At 47.1% G+C, this 14,643-nt stretch overlaps 1 protein-coding gene across 2 annotated transcripts in view; it reads right to left on the minus strand.

The window, feature by feature from the left end:
- Window positions 1-333: 333 nt before the first annotated feature.
- Window positions 334-14,643, minus strand: part of LOC115373468 (teashirt homolog 1) — a 43,424-nt gene continuing 29,114 nt past the window's right edge. For both annotated transcript variants that reach the window (XM_030071881.1, XM_030071880.1), the window contains exon 3: window positions 334-5,204. In XM_030071881.1, the coding sequence (XP_029927741.1) occupies window positions 1,651-5,204 (3,554 nt within the window). In that variant the 3' untranslated portion in view covers window positions 334-1,650. The remainder of the gene's footprint in view (window positions 5,205-14,643) is intronic.

The raw sequence follows: 14,643 nt of genomic DNA on the forward strand, positions 1-14,643 counted from the left end.
CTCAGTCATCAGTTACAAGTATGACACCAGTGATTTTTCTTTTGCTCTTAACATTTGGAAGACATAAGATAGCTGCACAGTGCATTCATGCATTAGCAGGCCTGTTGTAGAAGGCCAGCTGCGCACCAATAAGACCACAAAAGCATTTGAATCGAACTTCTGCAATGGAAATATGTAATAAAAAAAATCCTAACGCACTGGGTTAGGAATGTGTGTGAGGGTGATAGCTTTAATATTCCATAAAACAAGAAAACATCAAATGCTGTTAAATAAAATTCTATTCATGCAGTTTGGTTAACCTCCTTGAAAAATGAATACACAACCACAAATGTATGACTGTTAACAACTGCTTTGGGGTTTATTTTACAATTGAGAAAGAAATGAAATGAAACAAACTAATTGGTGCTAAAAAGTTGTTTTTTTCTTTTTTTTTTACAATATTGTCGATAAAACATTGAAATGTATAGTCATTGTGCATCGCTTATTTATTTTTCACACCATATCATGCATCAAATTGGATGCAAGTATAATTAAAATCATTTCTGTAAACCAAGCCAAAGAAGCTAAATTTGTATTTTCTTTAAAAAAGGACATTTTGTAGCTCTACAGCATATATCTATATACACCATCTGTTTTTCTTTTTTATTATTTTTGTATATAAAATGACAATATAAAAGTTAGAGAATGCACACACCTTAAGATACAAAGAATGTTGAGCTGTTTCAAATGGTAAGATATGTCTTATGGAGTACTGACATTTCACTGGTAATCATTTACATGTAACGGACTGTTCTCTTTACAGTTGAATAAAGCGACACGATTTAGAAAGAGAAAGTTGTAACAAACCATACAACTGGAAAATTGCTATAAGGTGATACTTCACATCAAGAAAAAGTTTTTTGAGCAAACTTGCATACTGACGGCCATTCATTTTCACTGATTGACTTGTAACCAGAAGCAGCATTTCAATTTTTCCAAATGTTCACATGATCTGTTTCTTTTTCCAATACACTGACAGATTTCTGAGCAGGCCATTCATCATCAAAAAACATTGCAGTGACAGGAACTCAAAAAGGACGGGGAAAATTATAATCCTTGATCTTTTAAATCAATCTGATTTTGACAAATGCAGGATATTTCAAAACATGTTCTCTTTACAAATTCAAAATTCAACTGTCTAAGGTGCTACTTCATTCTTTCAGGATAATCTTCCATTCTTTTGGTGTATACATTTAATTTTCACCATCTTCATATCAAGTATTATACAGTTTCTTTCCCCCCAAATTCATTTTTCACTCACCACTTTAGTTACCATTGAAGCAGTAGTTGTATTTTTTGCCATGAAAAGATTAAAATCTCATGTTTAACCTTGATTCACTAAAATACATGCACAGATCAGACAAATAGCATATAAATATATTACAAAATAAGTGTTAAAAAAGCTTGGCAAAACAAAAACAAATTAACATGAAAAGACATGGTCCAGTCAGGCAGTTATCACAACAAAAAATAATAAGACTGATTTTTTTTTTTTTTCTCTGGTGGCTCAGTTCGGCCCAGTGCAGTAACTGTGAACAATGTCATTTTAGTGCAATGAAATTCTGGTCAGTTCCACAGCTGTCAGTCTCTACTCTCAACACAAGACCCCATTTAAACTTTCTCCAACTTGTCTAGCTTCTCCAGTTTCTCCAACGCGGTGACAAACACCAGGTGGTCCTCTGGAGACTTGCCATGGGTCTTGCTGAGGTGTAGTTTGACCGCATGTTTGCTGACGAATGTCCGATTGCAAAGTCTGCACTGGTACACAGAGCCTGTGTCGTCCTCTGGTGTGCTCAAGGCCGACAGGGGGCTGCCGAATGTCATTTTGTCTGTGATCACCTTTGAGACAGCCTGCTGCTCCCGTAGGTGCTCAGCTGACAGTTTGGACAGGTCCTTCAAGCTGAAGCCCAGGTGAGACTCCAGGTGGCTGATGTAGGAGGAGGGAGTCCTGAACTGGGAGGCACAGTCACCACAGAGGAACACAGGCTGGCACGAGTCCATGTTCTTCAGGAACTTGGTGCCCCCAGTCCGTCTCAGCTGGTATTTGACGTTGGCCAGCCAGTGGGATATGGTGGTCATGGAGAGGCCTGTGAACTTACAGATGTGAACCCTCTCCTGGGGGCCCAGATCGGTCATAGCGTAGCGTCCCTCAGGGGTCTCTCTTAGGCTGGAGGCAAACTGTGCCTGGAGGATCAGGAGGTGCTGGGGGTTCCAGTTGGACTGCCTCCCTTTCCTCTTCTGCACAGGTGAGAGGTCCTCCAGGGTATCCTCAAATGCACTGCCATCTGCATCCGACTTCTCTGAGATAGAGGATGGAGTGGAAGATTTAGGCGTCAGCCTTCCTGTGAGGTTCTTCACCATGTCAGAAATGTCCATCAGAGCATTCTCCCTCAGAGGAGAGGAGACTGAGTCAGGGAGAGAGAGGAGGGGCTTGTTACCATTGACACTAATGCTATTCACAGGTGCACTGCTGCTGTTGTTATTGTTGTTGTTGCTGTTAGTGGCAGACTTTGTTTTACTCAAGTCTATGGGCTGGTCGTTGCTCTCGTAGAACGAGTAGTGGTTGATGGGCTCGGCTGGCTTGGCCTGAGGGGTGGCGTTGAAAGCTGGCTTATCCATCATGCTGTTGCTGATTTTGTAAAGCATGGACAGTGGATCTGCAGCTGGGCTGACTGGTTTGGAGGCCTTACCCAGGTGTGTGTTCATGATTGACTGGAGTGCGCTGAGAGGGTTGATGAAAGGCCTCTCTGGTGAGTGATCGGTGATGATGCCCAGACTGTTACCATTGGTTACCGGGGATTGGCGGGCCTCAGAACCATTCTTCGAGTGGCTGTTGTGGCCATCCACCAGGCTCTCTTTGGGCTCTTTCTTGCAGATGAGCTCTGACTCTACACTTCCAGGGCTGCTGTTCCTCACAATAGGTGGTTTACCTACAGAGAGGTCATTTGGAGATGCTAATTGCTCTCTCTGCTCTCTCAGTGCAGGAGAAGGGGATTTAACTGAGGATGGGGGCCGGCAGCGATCAAGGCTCACCATCCTCTCCTCTTTCTCTTTCTTCACAGTGGCAGCTTTGCCTGTCACTTTCTCCACAAGCTCCTCCATGGCAGTGACGTTGCTCCTGAGTGGGGGAGGGGAGGAAGGGCTCCGAGGGGAGTGGATGACTGAGGTTGGGTCAGTCACAAGGCCTCGAAGCCCACTGTTAAACATCGGCTGCATTTGGACACTCTGAACCGTTGGGGGCAGAACAGTGGTGGAGCTCTTCATGGTGCCCTGTAGCTGGTAGGCTGCATGAATGCTGGGGTAGCCGCCCCATGTTGGTGTGCCAGTCTGAGCCTTGCTAATGGCACTGGAAACAGTGTTCTCAAGGGACTTGAGAATATCTAACCCACCTTTGGGCGTCTCCTCTAGGTCTTCTTCTCTGAGATATTTATACGACGTGGCATCAGCTTCAGATTTCTCACCTGGGTCCTCTCTCTCCTCCTTGATTTTTTTCTCCCCTAGTTCACTACCCTCCATCTTTTCATCCTCACATCCTTCCCTCTTTTCTTCTGAGCCAGAGGAAAGGGCTGGGGACACTGGCTGGGACTTAACAGTACTGGGGACAGGAAGCCTGGTAGTGGTCGGTGGCAGAGGAATGGACTGGATCTTTTCTTCCACCACTGGATCAAACACTAGCTGTTTGCCCTTCTTGGATGCAGAGTTTGTGACCTTCAGGAAATGACCCGTGACCATCATGTGGGCGGTCAGCTGCTGCAGTGTATCATGAGAGCTCCCACACTCCATGCATTTGAGGATCTGGGCTTTACGGGCTTCAAACTGCCATGTGTAGCTGGCACCATTCTGGTAGCCATAGCGGTTGTTTGGTGTAACATAAGGGTTAGCTGTGGCTTTTGGATCTTTGCCAGCATCCCCAAGGGACAAGTTACCCCCACCACTACCAGCATGGACAGAGTCTGGGGAGCACGGGGAGACTATGGCATCCTGGAGAGCTCGTTTTTTGGCCGAAGAGGGTACCAGTTTAGTGGCCAAGGCTGGCACCGGTTCTTTAAGAGGCACTTTCTGGTAATGCTTGGTCTTGATCATATGGACGCTGAGATCCTGCAGAGACTCAAATGAGTGGCCACAGTACATGCACTTCAGCACCTTCTGGGCGTCCTCTTTCCCCTCCATCTCCATCAGGGAGCGCTTGCGAGGTTTGGACCAGCGCTTGCCCCGGTCCTCCTCCTTGTCCTTGTTGTCGTCTCGGTAGTGGCCCGTCTCATTCATATGGACCGTCAGTCCCACCAATGTGTCATAGGCAGCGCTGCAGTCTTTGCATCGGAATTTGCTGGCACCGGTGAAGACGGAGCCATACAGCTTGTTGTTCTGCCGGTAAAGCTGCACCGTGCTGAAGAGGCTGGGCTCTGGTAACAGGTGGTATGGGGTCTGCTGAAGAGTTTTGGCCAGGGCTGCTTGGTGCCAATCATAGGCCACACCACTGCCATTACTAGCCACACCACTGCTGCTCCCACTGCTGCTGGTTCCACTGCTAACAGAGCTAGCTGCTGTACCATTAGTGCTACCACTTCCACTACCCGTGTGGTTGACAGTGGTGCTGGAGCTCCTTCCATTGTGGTGGCTGCTAGCTGTGCTGACCCCACTGCTCTTGTTTATGGTGGGACTTGTGGAGACAGAGGCAGCAGAGGTGGCTGCCGCCGCCGCCGCCGCTGCTGCTGCTGCTGCAGTGAGGGCACTGTTGACACTGCCAGCTGCAGCAGGCTTAGACTTCATGATGTCCATGGCAATGCTGGACCAAGAGGCATCTGAGATGAGGTTTGCATAGACGGCTTTCATCTGCGCCAGGCTATCCTGCAGGGGCATGCCGTTGTTGGGGCAGAAGGGCAAAGTGCCTCCTTCCCTCTCCTGACCATCCCTGGAGGAGGTGCTCTTGAAGTCGGTGAGCCTCTCACTGCCATCACTGAGCGGAGAGCCATATCCAGCATCAGGGTTAGTGCCATTGCTGAGAGGAGAGTCTCTGTAGCTAGATGGTCGGCCTCCGTCTACATCTTCCTCTTCTTCGTTGCACAGGAACTCAGTGTCTTGGCCGTCTAATGAGAGGCCGTCATCTTGCAGGTGCTCTTCCTCATCATGAGCGGCTGCCTTAAGCTCGTCCTCCGGCACGTAGGCTGTAGCATAAAAAAGGAGAGCGAGAGAAAGGGTGAAAGAGAGAGAGAGAAAGGACAAAAAGGGGAGAAAGGAAGAGAGAAAAAAAAGAGGTCAGCTCAGTGAAATAAAAGATTTACTGCACACTAACAGGACCACTGTCAAAATAACATGAAATGAATACTCAATGATGGGAAATGTAGGCTTTTATTCACAGAGTGTGAGTGTATGTGTGTATGCATGCATGCATGAGTGTGTGTATTTTACACACATATGTCTCTGAAAGCCAGTGGTGAAAAAAGCCTCCAAGGGAAAAATAAATCACTGAGCTTCTGACAGTTGTCCTTTTCCTTCCCAACTCCCTATTCCTCCACACATGCCTCATGTTCCCCAGGAAATCACTGGCTGTTTGGCCTTGTTAGCCAGCTGCATGCTTGCATGTTCAACTATACTATGTCTTTTTCTTCTCTTTCTTTCTTTCTTTCTTTCTTTTTTCTCACCCATGCTTTATTGCCTCTCACTCATCCACACTGAAGTTCAGCTCCTCACATGTTAAGGTTATGCAACTGATCAGGAGGGAGAAAAACAAAACACTCATTTTGAGATATCGCGGCATTTCCTAACCCACTTTGATGTGCTGAAGGTCACTCCCTTTGAGCTAATAAGCACTAGAATTGGAAAAAAAAAAAACAATGGCACTCGGACTGAGGCTGCTTCAGTAATTGTTTAAGAGGGGGAGTCTGGGGCAGGCAGAATTTCTGCATTTGTGAAATCTGCCACTGTTACGTGATATAAAATGGCGTGGACAACACATGACAAGAGGATAGATTAAAGCAGGAAAGCAAACACATGATCAAAAGATCAAGGCGTGGAGAACGGGAACTAAACAGAGCCGAGATGTAACAGGTTTGCTGGTACAGAGGGTAAAGGCAAATGGAGCTCGACCGCGCGCCTGTGTTTATGTGTGTGTGTGCGTGCATGCATGTTCGCGAAGATACAGCAAGCATCAGTAAGTAGGAGAGACAGGAGGTGGTGGGGGGGCGAGAGAGTGAATGAGACGGAGAGATGTGGGGGGAAGAAAGAAAAAGTGAGCAGGAGGTGGTGGTGGTGGTGGTGGCGGGCGGGCGGGCGGGGGGGTTGCAGGAGAAAGGGAAAAAGAAGACAGAGAGAGAGAGAGAGGGCGAGGAAGGAAGGGAGGGAGGGAGACAGGAAAGACGGCCCCCTAGCTTCTTCCTTTATCTCCTTCCTGCATGGTGAGATGTGTGTCCTAGATGCCAGTATCAGTCTCTCCTGATGAAACAGATGTGCTGTCAGCTTCAAACGGCACGCTAACCTGTCATATCATAATCTAAGTGGACATAATACCTGATATATATACACTGGCAGCATTTACTGCTGCCTGAGAGGAGATGGGTGGAGGGGGTGGGGGAGGTGAGCAGCTGCACCGTCGACTGTGACTGTGTGTGTGTGCACGAGTGCGATGACGTGTATGTGTGTGTGTGTAAGAGAGAGAGAGAGAGAGAGAGAGTGCGTGTCTTTGCAAGTGCCTGTTTGCAAATGGGTGTTTGCCTGCATGCTCGCCTTCCCATGCCTGTGTGTGTGTGTGTGTACTGTACACTCTCCGGAGCTCATACATGTTTGCTCGAACAGCGCAAACTTGAACCCGCCGACCATAATATTGCCTATAAGTCTGGGTTCACTGTGTGCTACTGATACACCCTCCTCCAAATGAGCAACATACTCCCCTAACGCCTGACAGGATTTCAGTGAAATGAGAGCACTACAGGAGAACCTGGCTGCGCTTCAATCCCACTGACAGACTGAGACCGAGACAGTTTCTAAAACTCCTGAAAATCCCTAACACAGCAGATTAGCATTATGTGCTGTACTCTCTACAACACATCTGCAGAGTGTCTTCTGTTGCTGTGCCTTCCTCCCCCCCACACCCTCGCTAACCTGCTTCCAGAACAGGAAGGCTATCAACACATATCAGCCATTTAATATACAAGGCATCCTGCAGAATGGCTATCCATTCCTCACGAGCCCACGCGAACAGTGAAAACATACAGTAGGAATTACCTATGTGAGTCACTCATGTCCGCTGCAGCCAAAAAACAGCTAAACCCTGATAGTTGGCAGTGCTAAACACACACACACACACACTCTCTCTCTCTCCTCACACATACACACACCGACAGCAGGAATGAGAGGCAGCACATCAGAAATATCCCTGGGTGAGTGACAAAACACAGGCTGCAGCAGGGAGGGGCTTCGAGCGCCGAACGGGACGCCAGGGAACCCTTTGACGATCCCTGTCAATCAATGCCTGTCCTGCCATGTTGTCATGGAAACAACAAAGAGGGAGATATCAAAAGCGCGCAGACAAAAGACTGGCAGAGACAGACATCGGTAAAAATCACAGGCAGCAAGTGGACGGTTTCGCAAGCCATGAATGTACAATCTCAGTGATGAAACGCGGCCAGCATTAGCCTGAAATAAATGATCTCCGCATCTTTCGGGAGACATTGCATTTATTCTGACAGACTGCTCAAATCTGGAAAAAAAAGAAAAAAGAAATACTGAGGAGCGCATATCAGTTGTATCTGTTCAGTCACTGCTGACAACAAATGCAACACAAGGACTATGTGGATCTGACTGGTGACCAGATTAAGCCTCCTCCTCCTCCCCCTCCTCCTCCTGTGCGTGTCCTGGACGCACATATGCAGAGCGACACCAGCGGAGAGGGGCGGGCTCGGGAAGGGGTAGGGCTGGCGTGCCGTCCCTGGCGGTTTGGTTTGCCGAGCGGGTGATGGCTGTGAGCAGGGCCATCTGCACGGGCGCCAAAGCGCCTGTCACTTTTGCTCGGGGACGTGCCGCCATCAAGGAGACAGGCGGCGGCGTGGCCAGGATAGCACCGCAGACTCTCTGTCACAAGCGGCAGCGATCAAGCCCGCCACCAGCCACGCCAGATCACCGACAACACACACCAACAGACCAACGTCAGCATCCCTGTGCAGGAAAATTCACCCTATGTATATGTATATGTTTATATACGGTAACTCTCTTAACAACAAGGGTTCCAGAAATGTATAACGCCTGAAAATGTTTTTTTGTTTGTTTGTTTGAGGTTTGCATTATACCAGAACCTCCTTTGGTGCTATAAAGAATCCTTTTCGATGCACAAATAGTACTCAGAAGAGCTTTTTTGGTTATCAAGCAGGAAGCAACACACCCCTGTCTGATGCGACTGTGGGCCATGGACCTGTAAATGTGTGTTGCTGATTTAGTTTTGAGCTGCAGCTGTCTGCACCGTACATATGGAAACAACAGCAGCGACAGTAAAAAAAATAGCATTACAGCACTGACGCTTACACATTCTCTAATTTCATTTCTAGCAAATTAAAATAAAGTGGACCCCTAGAACCCCTCCACCAAGGAACCCTGGAGCACCTGTACGCCAGGAAGTTCTCTATGGCACCATGGTCAGATGGCTCAACACAGGACCTCTATAGCTCTATAAAGTCCTATTAAGGATTGCATGAAGTATGACAAGCAGTATAGAGTATTTAGCATTTATTTTAAGAATTCAATTTATTCCAGTTATTCTGTTTTGTTTTAGTAAACTTGAGAATTCTTTGAGTCATGATGATTCGACACAGATATACTATCCTAATCTGCTAGTACCTAATGATGATAATAATAAAAATAAAAATCACACATCATATTATTATATATTATATATACACATTTCTGACAACGCACTGGTGGTATGTTCAGAATGGTTCAGAGCCTTTTTCTCGAGGCCTAAGTGTTTGCAGTCGTTGGAAAGTACAGAAAGAAGGCTGTTAGGAGTCTGTCATGATGCAAAAAAAAAAAAAAAAAAAAAAAAAAAGTGTGGTGAACGCCCTGTTTCTTGCCTCAGCACAACACCAGGCCTCACGATGGGGCGACGTGCTTGACCCGGGAGCCGATCATCTCCCAAAAAAACACCGCCCGGCCGCTTTCAGACGGCTTCACTTTTTTTTTTGTGTCCGATCCGATTTTCGCAAATGATCCCCCCAATGAAATACGATCCTCCGGACACGTCGGTGTTTTGGCGAGCGAGCGAGGCAGCAACATATCATTTCTTCTCAAAACTTTGGTTATCTTTTCCCCGCCCTTCCCTTCCCTTCCCTTTCTTTTTTTTTTCTTTTTTTTTTTTTTTTTTCGCCTTCTCCCTTTTCTTTGCTGAGAGTCTGCCGGTTGTTAAATCAATAAAACTCTCTGTCAGGCTCGCGGAGCTTCACCATTTGGCCGCTGTCAAAGCCAAACAAACCAGATAAGAAAGGCAGAAAGGCGATGAAACGAGAGAGAGAGAGAGAGAGAGAGAGAGAGAGAGAGAAGAGAAGGGGATGAAACCAGTCAGTCCCCCCCCCGACCCTCCTCCTCCTCCTCCAACCATCCTCCACCACCAGCCCCATCTCCCCAACACCCCTCCTTCTATTTATTTACACACATTTCTTTATTTATTTGATGTGAGTTTGGGAAGAGGGGGCAATCACGGCAGTCATTTGCGGCACTAATGTCCAATCGCGGGCCCCTTCACTCATGTGATTTAGGCAGTGCAAGGGAGTGGGTTCGCGGCGGGGAACGGGGGCGGGCGGGCGGACGCGGGGGGGGGGCGGGGGGGCGGGCGTTTAGGCCGGCCTCTAATAGGAAACTGGCAGTCTTATTCCTTCCCCAGATTCTGTTTGTCACCCCGCTCTCCATTACGTGCCTCTCAGCCCTGATGGCTTTGGACAGGAGCTGATCAAAAAGCCATCGCTTGACCTACACGCCGTGGCAGAACGAGACTCGCGCCCTGCACGGGGAGAAAGAGAGAGAGAGAGATGAGACAGAGAGGGAAAAGGAGGAGGAGGAGGAGGGTGTATAAGTGTATGTGAAGACAAGAGAAAGAGCGCAGCGGCGGGGAGGGAGGATGGAGGAGGGAGGAGGAGGAGGAAGGGGGAGGGAAGGGGTGATAGCTCTCGGACCGGGACAAGAGGGCTGTAAATAAAATGACATTATTATTTCCTCTGTCCCGTCATGTAGAAAAGCCAATTATGGTAATGCTGCTGCCGGCGTGTCAGAGGGAATGCTGGGATGTGTTTCCCGTGGAGCGGCTAACATGAGAGCAATGCCCTGATCAGGAACACAGGCCTCAGCCTGACAAGAGACTGTACAGATAGGGAGAAAGAGAGAGAGAGAGAGAGAGAGGAGAAAGACAGAGAGGAAAAAAAAAAAGAGAGAAAGATACACAGCTAACAACAGCAGACCTATATCTGGGCCTTCCTGTTATCATAATGGACAGATATCAAGTTACCTACAGCGCAGAGGATAAAAACAGTGACCTGAGAGAGCTGATGTCAAAATGCAACCACACAAGGGTTCTTGAGGGCATTCCAAACAGAAATTTTGCTGTAAATACACTAAAAAGTATACCGAGTCGAGAATGTAAAGGTGCTACAGGATAAAAAATATTCAATTAAATTCAGTGGAACAGTCCTTTATATCGGCAGCAAAGCTCTGCCCCATGTGAAGATCCACGGGACCAAATTCTTATCAGTGGCAGATCCCTGATATGAGGATGATTGAGGGGCTGCGACCCGCGAGGAACTATCACCCTGAGAAGTTCAGGAGTTCATGAATTATAATCTGTCACACCTCAAAATTTGACGCGATGAATTATGCAAAGACGGCGGTGAAAGAGCCGGATATTGAGGGGTGAAGGCGATCATTTACTTTAAAAGCTAATTCTTTCTCATCTCATCTCTTCCCAAGGCTTCTCCCGGTATCCCGTTCTTAAAATTCCTCCCCCGCGCTTGATAGGGGTGCTCTCCTTAAAATAATTCCTCGGCTACCATTCTCCTCCTCTGACTCCCTCCATTCCACCCCCCCCCCCCCCCTTTCTCTCTCTCTCTCTCTCTCCCTCTCCCTCTCCCTCCCTCCCTCGCACGCCCACATGGGCCCCTCCCAAGCGGAATAATGGGAGCATATGGCCGAGGCAGCACCTACAGGGCCTTAAATAACTGCTGCAGCATTCCAGCCCGCTGTACCAATTTATCCCCCCCCCCACCACCACCACCACCACCACCACCACACCACCACCTCCACCCCTCGCCCCCCGTTTCAAAACACTTGGAGCCTGAGTTGAGCTGGGCAGACAGCGGTGGACGGGACATGCTGTTCTTCAGACGCACAGCTACACGGTGGAGTGACGTAGCGAGCGCCGTGAACGTGAGTAAGCGCTGGGCAAGTGAGTCAGCCTACGCCGAGATACCGCCGTTACTCACTGCCCAGCCCGGCTCCCACTTACAAAAAAAAAATAATAATAATAATACATGACGCTTTTTGGGAGATCATCCCTCTGGTGAACTTCCTCACACTGAGACGTGAAGACAGAGCAGCCATGGTGCTCTTCCGCCCCGTGCTAACACTTTAGCATGTGGAGCGCTAGCAGGCCACGAGCATGAAGCAAAGCAAGAAAACTGACCTTTTTAGCCTTTAAAAATTGTGATTATAATTTTATCATATGACAATGAAATTTAATTAATTAAATATCGGCGATGTAACAACGTATCTTTGGGACTATTTTCTGTGACATTTTGACTCCTTACCTTTACTTCCTGTCAAAAGAGAGGAAGTAGTGGTGCAATTTTTTTTTTTTTTTTTTTTTTTTTAATATTTTGTGCAAATTTTACCATAAAATTCAAGACTAAAATACTCAGCTCCATATCATTTATAATAACTTTTAGCTGTGGAACTGTTACAAATTCCCATTGTCACACATTTTAAATAAAGCCACTGCTATCATTCAACACAGCGTATGCTAAAGTGTTAGCGTGGAGCGTCTACACATCGATGGATGCTACTGAACAGGCCAACGTCCAGCAGGCTAAAGTCACAGAGAGTTCACGTGTTCCTGCTAAGTTTAGGATTCATTTCATTGCCACTCACTATTATGCTTCCCCTAGCTAAATGTATTCACTTTGCATTCAGGCTTTCTTAATCAGCATCAGCACTGATAACTGAAAAAAGTCAAAAGCAGTTCTTTAAAAAAAACTTTCAGTCAAGATGGACACACACACAAACTAAAAGATTAGAGGCAATCTGCTTCAGCTGGTTTATGTGTCATAAACATCCATATCAGACATGCTAAAAGTAAACAAAAAGTTACACAAGTAATATTGTTTCCTGAGTTTCCAGTGTGTAGAGGAAGGAGGAGACAGGATTTTTTTTTTTTTTTTTTTTTCCACAGAGGGCTGAACTAGTGGTTGAGACTGTCCTGTAGCAGAGGATTTTAGGCTCAGTCCCGTAACAGCCAGTGTTGTTTGATCGAGATGCTGAGCCTCTACCTGCTCCCACTCTGAATAAGAGCGTCAGCTAAATGCCTCAAATTGTGAACTGTAAATTGACGAGGGCATTCATCCGAATGGATTAGTGTCCTACAGGACAATGCGGGGTCAGAGGTCAGGAAAGTGGCAGCCACTCTGCAGGTAGAGGTCACGTTCCCAAGTTAAATATGCCGCTGTGTCCCATAGACAGCCTTCCGTCTGACCTCTGCAGAATGATATATCGACCGGTGGGAGGGGCTACACGGGTGGATTTGGGTGGATGTTTGTGGATGGGTGGGTGTTAGATCCTGGTATGGTGTGTGGGCAAATTTGTGTGTGTGTGCGCGTGTGTGTGTGTGTAAGGGAGAAAGAGAGAGAGAGAGAGAGAGGGAGAGAGAGAGAGTGAGAGTGTGAAAGGTGCTGCTGTTTTATTTATAGAGCCGGCGCTATTTATACCCAACTCAAAGATCAGTTCAGAGAAGCAGCTCGTGGGCCAGAGCCAAGATCACTCTCTCCATTACTGTGCATGCTCACACACACACACACACACACACTCAGATGCAACCTAACACGCACACACAGGCACAAGCAAAGACACACACATAATGAAACTTCCACTGCTGCGGCTGCAAACACCATCATCTCTGCTTTTTTTTTTTTTTTTTTTTTTTTCTCCCACATGCATGCAGTAACATTTACAGTATATGTAGCCATGTGTTGTTTGAGTGGGGGCTTGTGGGGGGGGGGGGGGCGGTGGGCACTGACTGACTGAATGTTCTTCATGGAGTACAGCAGGGTTTAACATGCTGGGGGATCAATAGAGCGAACCAGCGCCAATCGATTGCAATTCATCTGGCTTTCTTTTTTTTTTTTTTTTTTTTTTTTTTTTAATTTTCATTCTCACCCACTCACACTCACACACTGCACCGCCGCTGTCCTGCAAGGCAATACATAAATAAACATACACACATATACACAAGCATGCATCAACGCATAAACATGATAACAGACACACACACACACAGACACACACACACCTGAGTGGCTTAAACGATTGCGCCCTCCACGCGTACGCAGGTTCAATAAACCCGTATGGAATTTATTTATTTTTATTGAGCATATCAGCTCATCCTGGTCTCCTCTGCATAACAAGGCCTGTATAATTAAACCATAAATTTCAGCGCGCTCCTTTAATTACCACAGACAATGTCAGGAGGCAGCAGAGCAAACAAATGGCTTTGAAGTGAGCGAGTTAAAAAACGCTTCGACACAGCGACAGAGAGGCTGTTCATTTTGGTCGGGGGATGTTGTCGCACTTAAAAAGGATGAAATGTTCAAAAGAGTGTACGTGCACCGGCTGTACAGTGTGGGCTTTGTTTTGTTTTGTTTTGGGGTTTTTTTTTTTTTTTCCTCCCCTCTCCCGACATTTCTAAGAATGCATTCCAGGGCTGTGGGACGGCGTGATAGAGGAGGGTGGAATCGGAATCGGTGCAAATTGTGAGTATGGCTGCGAGCGTGAATATGTGCAAATATGTGCGTTTGGAGGAGCGTGCGCGCCTGCTTGGGACGACGAAGTGAAATATGCTGGGGAGTGTGTGCTTGTGTGTCTGCATGCTTGATTTTCCTGAGCAAACACAGGAGGGCCTAGTATAGTGTGTGTGTGTGTGCAACAACTGACCAGGAGCCAGAGGTTCTTGTCCCTATTGACCGTTAAAACTGTAAGTGTGTGTGAGGAGGATGTATATATATATAAATATATGTATATATGTATGTGTGTGTGTGTGTAAATGCGTGATTCAGGTCAATGTCAACACTCTCGGCCTGCTTCCCAGCAGCTTAGCTAATTACACAAGAGCCCTTAAGGCCACTTAGTACAGGTTAGCTAATTAACAAACAGGCTGATTGCAGATTAATTGAGAGGTGTTCCTAATCTTCACCCCTAAACGTAATGACAAACGCTAACTGCCGCTAATTAGGCCGGTATGGAGAGCCGAGGGTGGAGGTTGTATTTACAGTTCGCTCGTATGGAAGGGGCGGCGAACATCCAGCTGCCTTTCTGCAAATCTGGCACACGGGTTCAACAAATACACGCTCGGTGTGGCTCGTGGGA

This window comes from Myripristis murdjan, chromosome 16, assembly GCF_902150065.1.
Source record: "Myripristis murdjan chromosome 16, fMyrMur1.1, whole genome shotgun sequence".
Classification (NCBI taxonomy): domain Eukaryota; kingdom Metazoa; phylum Chordata; class Actinopteri; order Holocentriformes; family Holocentridae; genus Myripristis; species Myripristis murdjan.